Source organism: Chenopodium album, chromosome 27 (assembly GCF_948465745.1).
Source record: "Chenopodium album chromosome 27, dcCheAlbu1.1, whole genome shotgun sequence".
Classification (NCBI taxonomy): Eukaryota; Viridiplantae; Streptophyta; class Magnoliopsida; order Caryophyllales; family Amaranthaceae; genus Chenopodium; species Chenopodium album.
Window position 1 is genome coordinate 28,190,425 of NC_137860.1, and position 22,448 is coordinate 28,212,872.

General features: G+C 32.2%; 1 protein-coding gene and 3 non-coding genes across 4 annotated transcripts; 2 read left to right on the forward strand and 2 right to left on the reverse strand.

The window, feature by feature from the left end:
* Window positions 1-501: 501 nt before the first annotated feature.
* Window positions 502-573, forward strand: TRNAD-GUC (transfer RNA aspartic acid (anticodon GUC)). Its single transcript has one exon. It is a non-coding gene; the product is annotated as a tRNA-Asp (tRNA).
* Window positions 574-2,233: 1,660 nt separating this feature from the next.
* On the forward strand, window positions 2,234-2,305 carry TRNAD-GUC (transfer RNA aspartic acid (anticodon GUC)). Its single transcript has one exon. It is a non-coding gene; the product is annotated as a tRNA-Asp (tRNA).
* A 639-nt stretch (window positions 2,306-2,944) lies between these two features.
* On the reverse strand, window positions 2,945-10,368 carry LOC145620439 (ABC transporter G family member 40-like). Its single transcript, XM_081675115.1, has 21 exons — window positions 9,750-10,368; window positions 9,429-9,638; window positions 9,224-9,308; window positions 8,624-8,783; window positions 8,445-8,521; window positions 8,067-8,211; window positions 7,674-7,975; window positions 7,305-7,586; window positions 6,893-7,209; window positions 6,627-6,787; window positions 6,433-6,536; window positions 6,187-6,343; window positions 5,983-6,081; window positions 5,771-5,883; window positions 5,344-5,676; window positions 4,939-5,229; window positions 4,763-4,846; window positions 4,308-4,669; window positions 4,038-4,209; window positions 3,688-3,942; window positions 2,945-3,439 (listed from the first exon to the last, which is right to left on the reverse strand). The coding sequence occupies exons 1-21, from the start codon at window positions 10,073-10,075 to the stop codon at window positions 3,170-3,172; spliced, it is 4,305 nt and encodes a 1,434-aa protein (XP_081531241.1). The 5' UTR covers window positions 10,076-10,368; the 3' UTR covers window positions 2,945-3,169.
* Window positions 10,369-21,214: 10,846 nt separating this feature from the next.
* On the reverse strand, window positions 21,215-21,288 carry TRNAR-UCG (transfer RNA arginine (anticodon UCG)). The gene has a single exon. It is a non-coding gene; the product is annotated as a tRNA-Arg (tRNA).
* Between the last annotated feature and the right edge of the window lie 1,160 nt (window positions 21,289-22,448).

A 22,448-nucleotide genomic window follows, 5' to 3' on the forward strand; every position in this document is an offset into this window, starting at 1 on the left:
CCGTTTACTACCCGGATTGTTTACAACCCGAACCGAATTAAAACCGCTTAAGAATAAACCGAAACCGAATCGAATCGATAACTATTTAAACCGAACCAAAACCGACCCGTGAGACAATTAAACCGATTCCAAACCGACCCGATTGAATACCGAACCGATTTCAAACCGAACCGAAACCGAACTGTCAAACCGTTTTGACAGTGCTATCAACAACCAATAGTCAAACAAGACCAATGGTACAGACACAATCCACGAGAACACAAATTCTCAAAAACCCTAAATTGATAATCATGTTTCAAGTAACAAAAATTAGATAAAATTTACTATTTTATTAATATACCTAAATTGATGATCCTGTTACAAAAATTAGATAAAATTGGATCGAGAGATAAGAAGTGCTCCTGCAAGTTGTGAAGAGAGTCAAGAGACCCTTCAATAATTGCTAATACCACACAAGATTATTATTATCAGCATAGAATAGAAAACTTCATCAACGTCAAAGTCGTTGTAGTATAGTGGTAAGTATTCCCGCCTGTCACGCGGGTGACCCGGGTTCGATCCCCGGCAACGGCGTTTTTTCTTTTTTTGTCAGAAATGAAAATTTGATTATTTTGAAACATTATTCCATTTAAAGTGCATTTTGGTCCAGCCCAGATAATAAAGGCCCAATTGAAAGTGATGAAGGTTTTGTTAAGCTAGGCCCATCCTTGCTGATGTATAAATTTACTACTAGTAATTTAATTTCTATCAATTGAGTAAATAAATCTAAAATTCCCACAGTAATGAAGGTTTTTTTTTTTTTTTTTTTTTGGGTCCAAAAATCTAAAATTCCCATAGTAATGTTCGGTTTTACTTTACATGGTAAAATTTTTACCTCAACTCTGAAGGTTTGGGAATATTAGGATTTGAATATTTCATTATTAAAGTCTAGCTTTAAAACATCTAAATGCCACCAACAATAAAAACAAATGAGTCGTTTATGAACATCAACAAGTCGAAAATGATGACTCATGTACCTAACGAGCTCAACTACGGAGTATTTTGTTTAAGTTTTTATAATCTCTTAATAAATGAATTATGACTAAGCTCGTTTGTGAGTAATTTGTTAAGGTCATCTCAACTCATTTGCATATTGACCTTATAATTGAATCTCCGTCATGTACTCCTCCGTTTCATAAATTTCTTTCCATTATTTATCTTGCGGCGGTCCATGAATTTCGTCTCATATTTTCTTTTATTTTATCTTCTTAAAGAAACACTAACTTTAAATTTTAATATGATATTATTTTACGTATATTGTAGAGGATCATTGAGTTTATTCTTTTACTAGGTTAAATCCCGTGTCATGCACGGTAATTTTTAATATTTAATACTTATCATTAGTTTAACACTGTTATTTAATTATAAAAATTTATACTTAATTGCAAAATAGGATGAAAGTTCTGTAAAATTTATCACACTAAAGAAAACAGGGAAAATAATATATGCATCACTAATAAAAATAATTATGAATTACAGTACAAAGTATAGATAGAAAACTATTATTGCATTACATTGTATAAAAACAATACTTTAATATCTTTGTTTGAATGTGTATAGGTAGAATATACTTATCAAATACGAAATGAAATATTATTGTATAGTTTGTATTAAAAACTTCTCAAAGAAGCTTTGGCCAAAAAATTATAAAAAATTAAAAAATAAAAAAAAAACTTTTGGAGGGAAAATATTTAACCAGGAGATGACATGTGTCATTCCTGGTTTCGCCTTTAGTATAAAGTTATAGATTTTTCAATTCAAATTACTATTGGGTTTATTAAAAGTTATCCAAACAAATAATATACAACCCCTTTTTTTTTTTTTTGCACATTCTATGAATGAGAATGACATGTCTCAAACTTAACAGCCCTACGTCCCAACATGATCTCATATTTTTATTAACATCATTATGCAATTTATACGAAATAAGGCCTAGTGCAAGGCAATTGATTTATTTTTCCAATAATACTTCAATAAAAAAATTAAAAAAAAAAATGGGACTTTTTGTCCATATTTAGGTGAGTGATGGAAAATCTGCTACAAATTACATATTTAATGGTTGTATTATGTCACAGTATATTATAAAACCTTTTACGTCATGCTATACGTCACATAATTTGTGTGAACATTATTTCTCTGTTTAGCAAATAGTTAAAAGTATAATTAATTATTAAAATTCATTAACAACAACAAGGTCGTTGTAGTATAGTGGTAAGTATTCCCGCCTGTCACCCGGGTGACCCGGGTTCGATCCCCGGCAACGGCGATTTTTTTTGCTTAAGTATTTTGGGTATATTGTTCATCATAGTTCATCTAATTTATATTCATATCATTTATTAATTTATATTCATATCATTTACTATTAAGACGGAATTCTAAAGAAAATTTTGCATATAATCGTTTTGTTATCAACTTATCATAACTTATGTAATTTTAGGTTGATATCATAAATTATTTGATCTTCAATCACTTCTTAGTTGATTATAAGGATGCATGGGATACTTATTTTTGGATGAAGAACAATTGCATTGTGTTTAACTTTAGTTAATAAAACTCGAAACTCGAAATCTTTAAATGCAGCTCATGCGGTCATGCCTATCAAGAAGGTATTTGGTATGTCGGTGAGGATTAATGAAAAAATGTATGAAATTTAGAAGTATTTTCTTTGTCGGATTAAATAATGTTCAAGTTGCAATTTAATTTTAGCTAACAAAGCGAAAAAATATTTATTTTCTAATTAAGGGTAACTCGATGTAAACCAATCATGTTATCAATATAGGCCAATAATTATTTGCAAGGGTGATTATGAAAGCGCAAAATACAAGGGTGATTCTAGGTAGATTAGATTTAATAATTTGTAGAAGTACAAGGACAAAATATCACAAGTTTATCTAAAATTGCAATAATAACATTGATGGTAAAATTTGAATTAAGATCTTTATTCTTAATTGTAATGCTTGGCTATATACTCGATATTATACATGTTACATATATACGATCGTTTATTCTCATAAAATCTAAAAGAAAAGAATCTGTTATAGTACAAAATTAAGTAAAACAACAAAAATTTATGTATACTTGTAGAGTTATGCCAAAAATGGCAATGCAAGTATGTTTCAAAATGGTTAAATCATCTCTTTTGGAAGTTGAAGGACTTGACGGCGAAAGCAAAGATGGTTCCAAAGAGGATGGTGAAGGCAATGACTATCCCCGCGACACCCCCTAGGAAGTCATGCTTGAAATCAAAGTATTCTTCGACATATCTTTGCACTGTGGGCGGATCAAAGTGGCTATCTGTCATCCTTTTTGTTACGTCTCCAAATTGTGATGCCACTAATCCATACAATGTCCAGGCCAATGGGCAAAGGTAGTAGTACCATCTCCACCATACAGGAATTCTCTGTTACACAACAAAAAAAATGGTTTAGGAGCCAATAATTGAGCATTATATATGTTAATATTCATATATCTTGTATCATAAAATTGTCATAGATGGACTAGATGCATAACAAAGTTTTTAACAATAAGACGCGAATATTAGAATTTTTATCATGTTATATTGTTATATTGACACTGCTGGTTGATCATATTACAATAACATTTTTAGCATTAATGTATGAGAATTAGTTTGGAGGAATTTGAACTTACTGGTTTGGGGACAATGAATCCAGAGAACAAGTTCCAAATTCCGTAGAAAGCAGCAGCAACGATAGCAGCAACGTGATGGTTTGGTGTGATTGCCACAGCCATCATACCGTAGAATGTGAAGTATAGGAGAGTGAAGAACATGAAGAACAAGTACCAGAAAAACTTGGCAGCGGTCCATTCAAACCCGATCATAGCATACACTATGATACCATATGTTGCTGCTTGCATAAAAACGTATGGTATCTCAATCAACGCCTGAAATTCAATAGTTGCATTAGAATATTAACTAATTACATGGAATGACATATTTTAGTAACAAGCAGGGGAGTCGACAGTGAGACTGTAAGTACCTGAGCGAAAGCATAAGGCAAAGCTGAGTACATTCCTGCTGCCTTTTCTCTATAAAAGACACTTCTTTCGATAGACACTACAGGCTGGACAGATGATGCATTTTGGACTCCAAGAAACAGGGTAGAAGCATACATCGAACCCATGGCATTGATTAAATGTTGTTGTTTACTCCTGGAAAAACACGAAAAATAACAATCAATTAGTACGATAAACTTCATGAACTCAACTGATATGTAACGGAGGTTGTAGGTTGAACAAATTAAACTTACGTTTTGCCTCCAAGTTGCCAGAAGATAGTTCCGAAAGTGAGAGCAATAGCCACGGTAAAGACAAATCTGACAGCAGTGTAAGGAGTATTACGCCAGTATGACAGGTGCTGTTTCCACAAACAAGCCAGGACTTGTGAGAAGAATGATTGGGAGTATATAGTAGGGAAATAGAGGTCCTGTGAACCAGGTCGAGGCGTTCCCAACTCCTGAATCACTGCTTTGTTTCTCCTGTATAATTCTGAATTCCTGTAATGTTCTGTAAAGTCTACTCCAAGTGCTACCTCTTGTGCTGGAGTTGAGACCTCCAACATCCATGTCGCGGGATTGTAACCATCTGTGATTTTTGGTACTCCTTGGATACTCTGAAGAATTCAAATGCATGTTAATTACATAAATACAAATATACATGATTATGAAATGAAGTCTTAAGATTGTTATATAGAATATTAATTTACCTCGAAGTACTTGATTAGTTCAGAAGAATGATGTCCTAAGGGTCCAACATATATTTCTTCACCTCCTCTTCTCATCAAGAATAGCTGCATTTATGCATCCTTTATCATTAGTTTTCTGCCTAGAAATTCTTAGAAAGATAACAGTACAAACAGGCCTCAATTGACAAATTATTTACCTCATCAAAAGCCTCAAAGATATCGATGCTAGGTTGATGAATGGTACAAACCACAGTTCTTCCTGTATCGACTGTGTTTCTGACAGTCCTCATCACAATAGCAGCAGCTCTAGCATCAAGCCCTGAAGTTGGCTCATCCATGAAGATGATTGAGGGGTTTGCGACTAGCTCAACTGCGATTGTAAGCCTCTTTCGTTGTTCTGTTGAGAGACCACTCACACCCGGTAGCCCAATAAGTGCTCCCCTTAATGTGGTTAACTCAACCAGTTCCATCACCTCTTCCACAAACATCTACATAAAGGAACAAAAATTAGTTCTAGCATAAAAAATTAAACATCCTTGAGCCTAGATTCGCCACTGCATTAATTTTAAGGTATTCAAGTAAAAATCAATAATTACACCTACCTCTCTCTTTTTAACATCGACATCAGGAGACAATCGAAGCCAAGCTGAGTACAGCAAAGATTCATGGACAGTGACATGGGGCGAGTGGATATCATTTTGCTCACAGTATCCTGAAATTCTAGCAAAAGTTTCTTGCTTCTTTGGGTAACCGGAAATCTTAATATCTCCATCGATGTAACCTCCAGTCTTCCTACCAGCAAGAACATCCATGAGGGTGGTTTTTCCAGCACCACTAACTCCCATGAGAGCCGTCAGAACACCAGGCCTGAAAGCTCCACTAACTCCTTTTAGAAGTTCCAATTTATCTTCAACCACACCTTGTTCTTTCATTTCCTGTAAATTTTGATGCATTTTACTGGTTAATAAATTCCATCATTTTGAATCACTAGATATGTAAATGGGACTAGTTGAAGAGCTGTATTTTTACCTGAGGCATGTCAACTGAGTATCGAATTTCATCAAATGTAATGGAATGTTGCTCAAAGGGAAGAACCATTCCCCTTTTCACTGGTGCTTCAACAACGATTTCACTTCCATTTTCTACATGTGGAATTAGAAATTGATTAATACATTTAGTTTGTAAATACTATAACACATGCTTAAGGACTTAAGGTTAAGAAAAATCGGCTTGATCATCACCTTGCATTGCTCTTCCTGCAGTCATCTCCAAAGCACCACCACTTCTATTGTTCTTCTTTTCATCTTCATCATCAGGAACTGCTTGAGCTTTTCCAAATGCTGAATACATATCGACAATTTAGCATAATTCATTGGTAATCAAAGGAAAAATGACTATAAAATCAGCAAAGTTTGTAATAGTAAGTGAGTGTTAGAGGATCTTACGATTGAGAAAAGTGAGAGCAAATATGGTGAGGACATTGAAAACGAGGACAAATCCGACTAATGCTGCTGCACCGATCCAATACCAGTACGCGTGTGGGAAAAAGCCTCTTCCTGTTAGGACTTTAACACCGAGTGCTACAGTGTCCCCTGGAAGAATCTGTGAAATACAGGATAAAAAATGTTATAAACAAGTTGTATGCATAAATGAATGTCACAACATGAAGCATAAATGTAAAGAAATCGTACTTTTTTCCATTTATCTCCAAGGAACTCGTTGACAAGTATAGCATTCTGAGCATACATCATAGGTGAAGACCAGTAACCCCATATCCACCATGGCTTGACATCGTCTGTTGAAATCGAAAAACAAACATAAGCATCAAGGGAATAATGTATTAACTAGTTTAATTATAAGACTAGGATTTTGTTAAGAGTCATACTTCGTGAGAGAACGAATCCTCCTAAGGCAAAGAGTGCTAGCAAAGAAAACGCTCCAAATGTATTCGCGACAATCATATTTCTCCCTAATGATCCAATGGCTCTAAATAGAGCAGACGCCATCTGATTTACTAGGATCAATATGAGGTAATGCTTAAACAACCTGCAAGAGATCGAAATAATTATTTTTCATCATATAATCATGATAAGTTATAAAAGGCAGGACTAAAAAAAAATGTGAAGAGCTTAATTAGGAGTTAGTACGTACCTTGCAACACTAGGTTCAAACCCAATGACATAGTATGTGATGAAGGTAAAAACAGCGCATTCAAAGAAGGTTATAGGGATCTTAAGGATCCAACCGGGAAGGGCATAAGCCCACCCAGGGAAGAAGAGGAGGTCTCGTTGCTTGTAGAACACCGGAAGTTTTGCTATTGTCATAGACATCTCTGCCATACCATTAAACATAATCATCGTGACCGAGAAAAATAGTGCACCGGTGAAGATGTTACCATCTGTGACGCTGTCCCTATGCATCTTGGTACGGAAGAAGATGGTCATTGCAATGAAAGCCATTATAGTAAGCTGTTGCACAACAATTTACAATGAAACATTATTAGTAATCATCATATATTATATCATTCCTTACTAGAAAAAGTAGTGTAAAAATGAAGGCGAACCTGACAAATCTTAAAGATGTAGACAAAGGAGTTCCTCTTCATCAATAAGAACTCTCTAGACATGCATGCTTTGATGTATTCCTTTGGTCCAACACCGTACTTGTGCGTTGTTAGAGCAGCCGGGTGGTTTTTAGACTTATCAAAGGGGACGCCGAGCTCTTGAGCAATCTTCCTTCCAACATGGAAGGACTGGAATGCCTCGGCGAATTCCTTAGATGTAATGAAACGGTAAGGCTCATTCCTTCTTATCCAGTATTGTTGCTGATCTTTCTTAGAAGTCACCTGTTATGCACAAAAAATCATCTTATTAGAAAAATGAAGTATGTACAATAAAATGTTTCTAGGAAAGCTTTTATGTTGGCTACTTACTTCCTGCAAGAAATCAGCTGCACCTTTTCTGTCCGGACACTTGAACCCCATGGACTCAAAGAACTCGAGGATATGTTCTCGAGGACCTTGGTACACAACAAGACCATCCGAAAGAAGGATGATATCATCGAAAAGGTTGTATGTTTCGGGTGCTGGTTGTAGAAGAGAAATGACCGCGGTTCCATTGAGAATATGGACTGATTGACGGATTGAGTTCACAATTTGGTATGTAGTAGAACTGTCTAAACCAGTTGATATTTCATCCATAAACAATGCCTTAGATGGACCAACTAACATTTCACCTATATTAAGTAGACCAATATTAGAACTTAGTATTATAAAATGAGTGATGATTTTAGTACTAACATTGTAAACCTAAGATTATGTTCTTACCAGTTGTAACTCTCTTCCTTTGTCCACCCGAAATACCTCTTATCATCTCATCTCCTACCATAGTATCAGCGCAATTCTCTAATCCTAAAATCTTTAGGATATAATCCGTAACGACATTTTCCTCTTCACCTTCAACTGCTGAGGCCTATAACAATACAAATTAGCAAAGATTAGTACATTACACCTTTTTGAAAGAAAAAGTCTCATTAAAAACAGAGTCCCCTGTTTTTCCCCTGTTTTTTCCTACTGTTTTTATAATTCAACTAATTTAACATTAAACATTTAGTTATACTATAACTTAGATTATTCAGTCAAAATTGTCATTATAAAAAAACAGAGTCCAAACTGAGTGCCCTGCTTTCGATGTTTATAAAATACCTTCATGAAAAGATCAATGTCGCGATCAGGCTTAATGTTAGCTTCTTTCTCCCTTCTAGATAACTCAGCTAACATTTCTGCAATATATTCGATACATGGAACAATTAGTTATCAATCGAGTACTCGAATAACATCATTGTATAGGAAACAATTGCACAGATTAATGGAAAAGAACGAACCATATCGATATCCAACACCCTGGAATCTAGCAGCATAAGCAAAGGTTTCTCTCACAGTCATTTCACCAATATGCACATCATGTTGGCTAATGTAAGCAGCTGTTCTTTGTGGTACAAACTCATTCATGTCATGTCCATTGTATGTTACTCTCCCAGAAACCTGTTTATGTTTAATTAAATTCATATTAAGATTGTATTCTTTATAAAGAAATTATACATATTCAAAGTTATACTAAGCTATAAACCAAAACAATCAACAAATTTGACTCAATTTTCCTTAAAGAGTAAAAAGGTCCAATTTGCTGAAAAAGAATTGTGAAAAAAAAAAAAACACAGAACATGTATTTTGACTTTTCTTTGATAATGATGGGCCCGGAAAAATTAGGAATTTGTTTGATGAAACTCGTCTCCTCATAAATATGTCCATACGTGACTCGTACATATAAGAGTGGTACATAAGATTAAAATCCTAGAATCGTGATCAAGTTTCAAAGGCTATATAGACAAATATAGTTATTTACGCGTGTAAATGTATTAATGTTCCTCTTAAAGACTTAAACAAGTAGATTAACTCATTGTACATGAAAAAAGATTATGTACCTTAAGTTCTTTGTCAAGCTTCCCTGCCAAAGCTAGAAGCAGAGATGTTTTCCCAGAACTTGGTGGACCCAAAAGCAATGTCATCCTACAATTATTTAATATAAATAAACACTAATTAATTATTAACATGAAAAAAATAATTAAACTTTGCTCATATAAATTATAATTATATATTATTTTTTCTTTATTCAGTAAAATTGTTTACCTGTTTGGCTTGATAATACCACTGATATCATGAAGAATAGTTAAATGCTTCTTTCGGTTGGGAAGTAGATGCAAGTAGTTCAAAGCACCCTCAACAATATTTGTCAAAAAATTAACAAATGATGGTAAAGCTCTACTTCCAGCATATACTTCTGCTTCAATATTTAAATTTTGATATCTCACTTCAATTGTCGGAATATCAATCCCAACCCTGAAATTAAACACGACATGTTCAGTTGTTTTCGAGTACACCTAAAACTACTGGTATCTCTCGATATGAATAACCAATAATTGTACAAATAAAGCATAACAAAAAAAGTACCTTTCAACTCTGTTCTTGAGTTTTAACAAGAACTTCTCATTATCTTCCTCAGTAACATTAATCAACCTTTGAACAAGGCTCTTTTTGTCATTAAACCCAAGAGCTTGAATATCAATCTCATTACCAACACCATGAGACGCGGTCAATATACCTTTCCTTAGACGATCATACGTAGGAAGTTTCTCAAGAGCAGCCCATTTTAGAGCCTCCTCATCATCCTCCTCCCTCGTCGATTGCGAAAACACTGCGTCGGACCTTTGGCTCCTCCATACCGAACCATTCCGTCGTAAACTCCCACCAAACTTAGCCATATCCGCCCCATCCATACTTCCTTAATTAATAACACCAAATTTGTTTATACCCAATAATAATACTTGTAACACCTCTTTTTCTTCGTCGTTATCAAAACAAAAAACAACCCAAATTGCGTTCGATGATTAGTGTAAAATGAATCAAAAAATTGTTATGATTATACAAAAAAAACAAAAAAAATAATTATGAAAGTTGTAGTAAGAGTGTTTGGGTTGCTAATTAAAAAAAAGGTTGGGTTATGTATATATATGAAATATAATGTGGACCGTTTATGTTAAAGTATGAAAAATATAATATAAAAGCTAAAGTGTATGAAAAGATTTGATTTGTAAAATGAATGAATTGAATGAGAGGATGACGAAAGAGGTGATGACTTTATATAGGAATGAAGATCCTTTAATAAAGGAAGTTTCTTACTATTGGAATCAATTAAGTAGTTGAAGGGCGGCCTAGAGATTTTTCAAGGGTTGAAAGTCGTTATTTTTATTTTAAGAGTTTTCCCATTTTCCAGGGAGGTTCTAATTTTTTTTAAAAAAAAAAATTTAGTGATTTTTTTCTTAAGTATTCTCATTTGGCAACGTTTTCATTTTTAGGGTAACATGTGTAATTATTTGGTTTCATTTGTTTTGATTATTCTTATGCTCGCTTTACCGTGTATCCATACGTATTTTATGATTGTAGATTTATCAAAGGCCTTTTTGTTGCTCGTTTGATTTATTTTTTTAAATTTTTTTTTGCTCGTTGAAAATTTTAAATTGACAAAATGTGTGCAAAATAGGGTCATTTTATTCACCTAATTCTCACTTATTTTAAATTTAGTTCAGGAAAAATAAGTTTTGATAAGGGTTATCTAAGTTCAATTAAGTTAAAATAAGTTATGATAAGTGAAAATCAGATGAATAGATTTTATAGAACAGACACTTATTCAATTTTTATTAGAATACTTTTTGTTTGGATAGCCTTTTGTGATCATTTTATACTCGTGGCATGGATTGTAGTAATCTACAAGGCTATACGCTGGTATAATATTCGAATGATCTTCAATAATTTAGACAAGTTGCATTCAATTAATTTTTTTTTAGTAATAATTTAATAAGGTGTGCTTTGTTTGTATGAATAAAATACTTAATGGGTTGCTATTTTTTTTAATCCTCTCATTGCACATTTGCGCTCATGGTTTTTTGTCTTTAAAGATTTAATTATTTTAAGGAGTGCAGACAAATTATTTGTATAAATAATAATACGAAGGAATCTTTTTAATTATTGTATGAAATAAAATTAAAATTATCTACAATATAATACGGATCTAAATAATTAGAATGTAATGTGAATCACGTTGTTTTTTTAGTGTATTTCTCTCTTAAGAAGCAAATGTGTTTCATTAAACTATATTTTTTTATTGATCATCCATTCAAACCTCCAACCCCCCCCCCCTTTTTTTTTTGTCAAGTAATATAATTATATAATAAGTCCCCCCCCCCCCCTTTTTTTTTTGTCAAGTAATATAATTATATAATAAGTCCAACTAAAGTAAGTCAAAAATTATAGAGGATTCATCTTAATAAGAAAGATTATCAACCTTTATAATACAATAACTGAATACGGGTCATGATTCTACAATAAATGTTATTCGTGATTGTGTAGAAGTAATTTTCACAAGAAAAACATTTATTTGTATGTATCACATTTAAAATTTGTACTTAATGTTTGTATGGATTGAAGTGACTTACGGCCTGTTCATATTTACTTAATTTCAGTTCAGTTCAGCTCTAATTAGGGCATGTTCTCTTGCGTTGAAATTCAGTTCAGTTCAGTTTAGTTCAGTTCAGCTGAGTTCGATCAGTTCGGTTCAGTTCAGTTCAGCTCAATTCAGTTCAGTTCAGTTCAGTTCAGCTCCTAATTTCCTTCTCTTATAAAATATTCAGTTAAGTTCAGTTAAGCTGAGTTCAGTTCAGTTCAGCTGAGTTCAGTCAATGAGAACAGACCCTTAGTTTAGTTCACCTCATTTCAGGTTCAGCTCCTAATTTCCTTCTCTCATAAAATATTCATTTTAGCTCAGTTCAGTTCAGTTCAGCTCCAATCATTTCAGTTCAGTTCAGCTCCTAATTTCCTTCTCTCATAAAATATTCATTTCAGCTCAGTTCAGCTCCAATCAGTTCAGTTCAGTAAATGTGAACAGACCCTTAATTAATATCTTTCATAAAATAAGTAATACTCGTATTTGTGACGAATTAACATTAATTTGAGTAAAATTAGCCGTTATACATTATACTCGTATAAACCTATTAAACAAAGTTCCAAAAATCATTTAAATCTTTTATGAATGAAATATAATTATTATAAAGGAACTTTACTTATATAGGAAAGATGACTTTTATGAGACATTATAAAATGTAAAAATATCTAATTTTGACTTGTAGGTTGAGTGTAATAATACGGTTGAAAATTTTCCAAATTGGATGTTTATGCAATAATAGTAAAGTAAATTGTTTGTTAAATTAAACTACTAATTGTCATTAGCAAACAAATTATGCAGCACCAACTGACCTTCTAAGCTGGACCTTCTAGAGACAAAGAGGACTTTTTACTTTTTTCTTTATTTATTTTTTAATTATTTGTATTTTTTTCCCTAATTGGAGAGCTATTAAAGTACGCGCATTATCACACATATTTCGAGGAGCACTTAAGCGGTCGGCACTCAACATTTTCATCTTTAAGATCTATTCGTATCTTTTTAATTTTAAAAGGTGAAAATTGTTACTATTCACATTTTAACAATAAATATCGTGCTTGAAAGATTAACACTTAAAAGATGAAAACTACGTGTAATATTTGAAATCTAGACATTGGCTTTGGCTCTATTTGATTCGACTTATTTGGTTCGAAATTCATTTTAAAGCATATAAGCTTATTTTGTCTGAAATTTTATTAATTATGTAGGATTTAGTTTTAGAAAATATGTTTACAAAAACATTTATATATATTAGCTATTTATAATTGGTCAATGCTGAATTAATATAACTATATAAGTAAGCAAGAAAAAAATGAAATTTTATTTAGAGACGGATAGAATAGTTCAATGATTGTCATAGAAAATTGTCATGGCCCTCATTCCTCTATCAAGTATAAAAATGGTCTACTATCTACTTAAAACATCCATAACAATTGCCAAAATATTGAAATTCTTAGATCCTTAAAAACAAAATAAAAAAATACAAATCTATTAGTAGAAATATTACCTTTTCTCCCATTCACATCACTCTTTTTTTTTCAAGTTTACTAAAGGTAAGTTAGTTAGCTGAAGTCGCATAAAACCCTAATAATGAACCTAATACGTGTACAATTAATAATAAAATTAATAAACTTATTAAAGACACATTTTCTATATTGATACAGAGATATGAGGAATGAAAATCAAAATATGTGCAGAACAAATTTTTTTCAGTTATGAAAATTGTGTAATGAAAGTAAAACAAAAATTATAATAATTTGAATTCTAACATAATGAAGGTTTTTATAATTGTATAATTTTCAATTGACTTGTTAATTAATAAGTACTTACTATACATGCACCAGGATTTAAGGGGTGTTATGACAACTTAAGCTAGGGTTTGTGACCAAGTTGAATTATTGAAACTATTGTGGATAGAAGAATCAAGCAACGTAAGAGAAGAGACTCATATCATGATGATGATTTATTTGGTATAATCATATGCGAGTGATGAATGATTTGTTTTATTTTAAGTAAATCCCTATTGTCATACTCATGTATTTAAGTTTTGAACATTATAAAATGACAATTACCAATTACATTAGTTTCGGTTCGGGTTTGTTTGTGTTAAACTAATTTTAATTCAAGTGAAAACAATTTTTAATTTCAAGTGTAATTTGAGTCTTTGTGTTTGTTACATTTTTGTAAGGAATTTGAGTAACTAAGCATTTCCCGACACTCACTATTAGTTAGCGCAATTAATGCGGTATCCCAATCCCCCTTACTAAATCAAAATCCTGCCATTAGTATAAATCATGCAAGAGTAGCTTAAGTAAGTATGAAAACATATTCCGAATCATTTAAAAATGAAGAAAGTACTTATCAGTGTAAAATATGCTAATCACACCCCAAAAAATGAATTATCACACTTAATAACCTCCAAAGTAATAATTAATGAGTAGACAAGGATCGGAGTACGTTGTAGGACACTTTTTTGACAAAGGCAACAAAAGGGAAGACCTCTGAATTTGTTTCTTCATAAGGTCAAAAAATTCAAAAGAGACAGCAATTGAAATAGTCCACAAACAACCAACTGTCTTTTATTAAATTAAATACTTTTATTATAATTTTTATGTATTTATATATATGTAGGTAGGTAAAAAAAAAATGTACTTATTACGTCACCCCAAGGTACCCAAGTAACCCAACCTACTTTTATCCCATATCCTAAGTCACTATATACATGTGAAATGAGGACCCTAAGATTATATTCATTCTTGTCAACTCACAATTGGTCCAATCTTATAGTTCATCTAGATTTTCTACATTGATATTGTCAAGTAATTAATTAACCAAGTAATTGAAGTAGCTTCTAGTACGAAGTAATTAATTATTTTTAAAAATCAACAATTACTCTATATTAAACTTTTATGTTGAGATGCCACCTCTTTGGGGTTTCTTGTGACTAGTATGAATAGTGATATCATGATTTACGTCCAATTATATTGCCTAATCTTCTAGATGAACCTATTTTGGATTTCTTTTTTTATTTTTTTTTATTTTTTTTCATTTTTGGAGTTTACTCATTCTCCACCTTCAGATATATATTGTGGGTATTTATTTAATTATAGTCAACACTATTGCATACAAAGTACTACGGATTAACATATAGCAAGCTAAAGTGGGTTGATGCTTTTAGTTAATTAGTCACTCGATCTGATCTAGCTCTAAAAGACTGTTTCATTTGACTTTTAACGATCGGTGTGTCTCTAGCCTTCTAGGGTGTAATAATTGTAAAATGTTGATTTTAAAAAAAAATACAGTAAAATAATTAAATTAAATTTTACATAAGTATAATATATTTTAACAATTAATGAGAATTTAAGATAAAAAATTTGAAATTTGGCCTACAAAACTATAGAATATATTATCGTATATGTAGTATTGTACTTTTTTCCATTGTTTATAATTTTTATTACAAAAAATAAGTGTATAAGTTAGTTACTTTGTGTTGTTAGATTAGGTGTATAACATTAATTAAGGTTGAAATTAATAACCCCCCAACGAAAGTTTAAAATAAATTTTTTGACCCAAACATTACATTTATTTCAAAAAATTAGGCAAAATATATTGGACCCGTTTTGGACCCGGATCCGGACCCGGATCCGTGGACCCGTCGGACTTGGATCCGGGTCTTCATTTTCCAGATCCGGGTCGGATCTGGATCCTAGATACAAAAACGGATCTGGATCCGGGTTCCGGTCCAGATCCGACCCGTTGCCATCCCTAACCCTAAGTATTAACATAGCTATTTTGAAAAACAACGCATCTACAAATTGCTCTCAATAACAAAGAAATTAGAAACTATGGTACAATAATGGATATAGACCGTTCATTTTTAGCATGAAGTGAGAAATTCGTCTTCTATCCTTCCTCTATATTTATCTCCTACCAACCCTATGCTTCATTAAACGCCGGCAACGGAAAATAGACATGAAGTCGGTAATGCGTTGCTTTAATTTGGCAGAATTAGCATTCATATGAAAAATGTCAACATTCGAATTGCATTGAGTTTGGCCTAGGTTTGAAATTCAATGCAACAACTTGATTTGAAAAATGTGTGTGTGTGTGTTTTTTTTTTTTTGGGTGTTTTAAAAAGATATCATACATGCACCAATCTTCAGATTTTGTTGATAGAATTGAAGAGCTCCTACACATGTTGACATGTTTGTTGGCTTAAAGCTAAGCATCTCAAACAAGTCCGATATCAAAGAGATGCAAATTTTTCTTGCAATTGTTGGCAACTTGGCACGAATCATATCTTAGTTTGTGAATTATATTATTATTATTATTACATAAATTCTTATATGTGGTTGACTATATTTCTTGTGACCATCTATCATGGGGTTACTCGTTAGTGTTATAGGGGTTACTCAATCAATGCTACAGGGGTTAATATTGTAGGAGTTACTCGTTTAATGTTATAGGTGTTACTTTACTCTTTTAAAAGTGGTCATATGGTATGATCAGCCATACATAAGACATGTAATTATTCATACTCCTCCTTATCCACTTCTCTTTCAGCGGAACAAAATATGCATACATGCACGTTTTGTAAAAAAATAATTAAGCAAGAGGATAATGTACACTATGTTGTATGTTTGTGGGTGCATAGATTATGATAGGTCGTTCTTTTAAAAAGAATTCTCATTCTAAAAATTGGAGAAAGTATGGGAAGTTAAAAAGAAATAAGTTAGGAAGCTATCATTGTTACTTGTTAACTTAATTATCTTACTCAACCTATAGCATGCATGATTGAATAACACATTAGTAATCTAGTGATGATAAATCATTTTTAACACAAGAAACGATTAAATTGTTAATATATTCGTAATATACTTTTCAACGGCCATACCACCCCCTCACATTATGACATAGCTACTACTCCACGATCCGTAGTACTTTTTTTTTTTTTTGGATGACGTATAATAGGTCTTCAATAATCGCAATATTTTGGATTTTACATTTGCTTACAGTTTGACAAAGAATTACTCAGATTTTTTTAGGGTTTTTCTAACCTATGCCCCCAAGTTATTGAATTTCTTATTTGTATCCATACTTTTTTTAAAGTTATAAGTTGTGTCCTCCATCTCACGATATTTTATCAACAATATCCTTTGACAACCATATCCTTTAACGAAAGTTAAGTGGCATTATTATTTTGACACGTCTCCTTTTCTAATTGGTCTAGCTTACACGTGTCCCGGCCCATGCTTTTTACGAATCGGTTGGTTGGAGTTTCGAGAAAGAAGGTGAATGCGGCAGGGGTTAGGGGAAAGGGAGGGGGTCGGGGAGGGTCGGATGGGGAGGTACAGTACTGCCGACCGGTTAAGGTGGAGTGTCGGCCGATTTTCCGATGAGTTTAGAGGAGGGGTTAGGGTTCGACGTGGGGGAATTTTTTTTTATTATTATTTTTTTTTAATGTTTTTATTTTTAATTTTTTTTAAATGTTTGTAATAAATAACTAGCAACAACAATTAACGAACCCTAACGTCCGTTAATTATTGTTAACGGCAAAGGTTATTGCTAATACATAAAAAGTGAGGTTGAGAGCACAGTTTAGAAGCCTTAGGCGTTTGAAAAAGTATGGACACAACTTAGAAACCAAAAAAGTTTAGGGGCGTAGCTTAAAAAATCATTTTTTATTACTCCCTCCGTTTTTAAATACTTGCTCCATTTCTCCATGCACGGAGTTTTAGGAGAAATTGGAGAAAGTAATAAAATATGAAGGTAGTGGGGTTGGTGGAAGAATAAAAAAAAATTGTAAAATGCAAAAGTAGTGGAGAAATTGGAGAAGAGAGAATATGATATTAATAAAACATGATATTTGTTGGGTCACTAGGTGAGAGAAATGGAGCAAAAATTTAAAAACAGCCGAAAAAGAAAAGTGGAGCAAGTATTTAAAAACGGAGGAAGTAGTATCTAATACAAAGTGATAGAGAATATCCATAGAATATTCTCATCTTAGGTTTAGGATATATTTTGTATAAGATTATCTTTGATATCTGTACATATCTTATAGTTTCCTAATATGATTAGGTTTCTCATTGTAACCCTATAAATATTCATCAATGGAAATCACTCCAATCGAGGAGTTTATATTATCTGACATGGTATCACAGCTTAGGTGAGATCTTGGGATCATATATAAAAATTCTCACCCTGCCAGTGGGTTGCAAAATTAAACCCACCGGCGGGATATACACAAACTTTTTATGTTTCCGCAAACACACACATATAGATTTTTTTTTTTTTTCCTTTTCTCAAAGTTTTTTTTTTTAGAATCTTTATGTAACCTTGCGCCTCCCACCGATAGTAGCAACCGCGAAAGCCGCCTCCATCATTGGTGGCAATCGCATACACTACCGCCTTCCACTACTGGCAGTAACCAAATCTGCCAACCTTCTCCATGTGCCGCACTCTATTTCCACCTCCTCATGACCAACAATGATTCTTACATTGTTCCATTGGTTTTTCTTCACATAATCACATAGATTTTGTTTTGGTGGTCGTATATCAGATTAAGGTCAACTACTTTTGCACATCTCTTTTGCTATCAAGTTGGCTCCTCTTATTGTTGCAGCACTTGGAATCTTTGTGGAGTATTGTTTCTTGCTACCTGGGTTTCTCTTTTGAGATAAATTTCAAGCGGTGAAATTTAATCTTTTCTTGCGCTATTTTATTTGTTTTTATTCAACTGTGATTTCACGTAGTAGTGTAGTGTCTTCTTCCCGATGATGGTTTGATCCCTTAGCTTCTTCTTCTCTGGATCTGCAACTTAGCCCAAGTATGTGTGCGGCTCTTCTCCTTCTCCTCCGGCCAAGCAGTGCTTATCTCTACTCTATGTAGGTCGTGGTTGTTGCTTCTCATCGTCATCACATGCACATGTCTACTACTTCTCTTTTGATCATGGGTTACCATACTATCCTTACCGCTCGATGCGTGATTCAGATCCAGTCTGAGCATCCGATTTTTTCCCGCTCTGACTGCGGGGGTGTGATAGAGAATATCCATAGAATATTCTCATCTTAGGTTTAGGATATATTTTGTATAAGATTATCTTTGATATCTGTACATATCTTATAGTTACCTAATATGAAAGTATATTGGTTAATTGACAAAAATAAATGAATAAATAATTAAAAGATGATATTTTGAACTTCGTACTCCGTATAACATTTCTATTCACTTTAAATTATCTAAATATGAAGTACTGATCTTGAAATCAATCGGTAATAAGTTGATAAATTACTCAGTGACCGCTATACCGTTGGAACATATTCTGTTGGTACAACATGAAATTAAATGCAGAATTGTAGATTGGACCAAAACTAATTTAATAACGTAGCTTTTGTTCAATTAATTTATTCAGCTTAGACGTTTTACTAATTTTAGAAATATTCCCCACAAAAGAAAAATAGTCCACCGTCAAATCCGCTTATTAATTGGGCACGTTTCGTTAGTACACCTTTCCTTCTAGATGGGAGACATACACCATTTTATTAACTTATTTATTTATTTTATTTAAGAGGATCAGAGAAGATTTTATTGACTTTTGACCAAAATTGATACGTTGTTTTTTGAGTGAATCATTCCAAGCTTAGCTCTTTTGCATGCATGTGTTTGGTCAATTTCACCACGTTTGAAGCCAAGTATATTCAAATATGCTTATTACATCTTCCATATTGGCGGTTCTTTATAACTAACTAAATCTCCACCCCTTATAGTACGAAGTAATAAGCTATATATATACTCTGTACTCATATTATTATATATGTAATATATTACATCATATACCATAATTCAGCGTTCAAGTGAGCTCATTACAATTGCATCCTTAATTAATGATCTGTTCTCTTCAGCTTATTTTCAATTCTGTTCAGTAAAGTTCAGTTTCTAATATCCCCCTCTCATAAAATATTCAGTTCAATTCAATTCAGTTCAGTTCAGCTTAGTTGAGGCATTTAGTTAAGGCCCTAATTTGTTATCTTATCTCCTTGTTTTTTTCTTTTTCTTTTTTTTTTTCCTTGAAATATCATCTCCTTGCTTGTGATTGTTTAATAATTATATTAATTAGTTTTGTTACAATATAATTTAATATTAGTGTCTCCTCATGTAAGAGTTTAGGCTACTATGCTAGATGCATATGACTAAGAATTTTGTCCTGCATTTATATGAAGGCTGAATTTCAATTTACTCTAGTTGCACCAATTAATTTGCACTTTTTAATTATCGATTTTTTTAAAAAATATTTTTGTAATTTAAGATAAACAATTATGTTAAAGTTTTAAATTGCTTTTTCCCCCAAGTGTTACTCATTATTATTGTGGAGTACTAGAACTACTTCGTATTGTCTATTTTCCTATTTGATAAAGCTCCTTGCTCGTCAATAAATAGTGAAAATTCTTGTGTTCTCGTCAATCAAACCAAATAATATAAGTTTTCACATGCACTTTTTTTTTTTTTTTTTTTTTTTTTTTTTTTTTTTTTTTTTTTTTTTGCATGAAGCTTCTACAATATAATCTTATAGAGGGTTCTACTACCATCTTCATATGTCTATTTCAAACTCAACGAATCATTTAGTGCATCAATTAAAAGCACCTTAATTATTTAGCTATATATTCCAACAACTTTAAAATACCACAAATTGTATATGTATAAATTTAATAACATAATTCTTCAAAAACAATCAAACTATATAACATATTATTTCACTTCTATATGCTACATAAGCAAATGGGAGGAAAAATAATGGAGAAGTTGAGAGGATTGGTGGCACAAGAGCCGGTTATAGCTGCATCTTGCCTCATTGCTACTATTGGTGTTTCACTTCCTCTTCTCGTCAAGCCTTTGTTAGATGCATCATCGTCTTCATCATCATCGTCATCATCAGACAAACAAACCGATCATCGTAGTTTCAGTGACATTCTTGTTAGTGTTACTGGACCTTCTGATGATCTTACAAACAAGGTTGAGTAATAAACTTTATTAGTGTACATCTTATTAATTATTATCTTCTTGATTGATAAAATACTCAATAATATGTCTACTAGTTTTAATTTCTTGTTATAGTAAGATTGAGTAATGTAATATATATAAATAGAAAGTTTAGTGCATCATCAAGGATCAACTATATCAATTATTAGCATCATACATTAATCTATTGTATATGTTACATGCATTATCTTTGTTTAAAGTCTACCAAACACTAGTGGAGTACTATTTATTATTTAATTGTAAAATTGCTAAGTGTTATTTATAATCAAAGGAGGTACGTACTACGTAGGGTAGCATAAATCTATATTTTATAGTACTCGTAGCATTTATGTTGCCGACACAAATTAAAAAAATTAATAATTAAAAAAATTAAAAAAAGATCAACCGACCACAGTGGGAGTCGAACCCACGACCTTTTGATCCGAAGTCAAACGCGCTAATCCACTGCGCTATGCGGTGTTCTTGTTGTTAAAGGTAGATGATGCCTATATTTATAGTTCATTTAAATCAAGTACACGCTGCTTTTTTTTTTTTTTGAAAGATATCAAGTACACTGATTGTGCTCATAGCTTAGCTAGATAGTGATCCTCCAAAGTATCATCCGAAAAAGCCCTACTCTCTCCGTGTTATAATAAGTGTTACACGTTGACCGGCACATAATTTTAGGAACATAAAAAAAATTTATTTATCAAGTGGCAAAATTTAAACAAATCATCAATTTCACCTAGTCCAAATGACATTTTTGTAAATTGGTCAACAATTTTGTGACCCATTTTTACTTATAGTTTAACATTTCTTAAACAAATGTTGTTTATCAATGAGTAAATGTTTTTTTTTCCTCTATGCATACACTAACAAATTGGCAAAGCAGTCAAGTAGTCATATAGGTGTGACTTTGGTCTTAGTGTCAATGTACAAGATGATATGTCCTATAAGAAAAGAGTCACCCTTTTTTGATATACTAAATATATATTTCTTATTATTTGCAACATATGAATATTATTTGTTATATATATATTCTTTCGTTGCACTAAATAAAAAAAATAAAAAAATAAAAAAAATAAAAAAATAAAAACTTTCATTGCAATTACAAGAAACGAAAGTAGTATTTCTCTTTTTTATTTTATTTGTCAATGGTGAGCTTGATACGGATCTTTAGGCTCAAAGAAAGAGTACAAAAGGAAGGGATTAAGAGTAGTTTGATGTAGTTAATTAGATGGATTTTATATTTAAAAAATGTAGTTAGATAGGTAGATTGATAAATGATAAGCGTAATTATTAGAGGTAATGTACTTTTATATGGTTTTAAAAAAAATAAGAATAAAACATTGATAAATAAAATAAAATAATTAATTCTTTCAAAAAAAAAAATTAAATTTTTTATTGAAAAAAAATGTTAAGTGATTTTGTAAATGGGCCTATATCCAATTAGCATAGTAGCCTAGTGGATTAAACTGTTGAACTAAGCATACATAATAAGTACGAGTAGATAATAACATAAGATGACAAAAGAGTTCACATCTTCCAATAATATTCTTCAAACATTTGATTAGTTTACCTACGAGAATTTTCCTCATTTTATACCGTGTTTGGCACCTAATTTATCATCCTAAATTCCA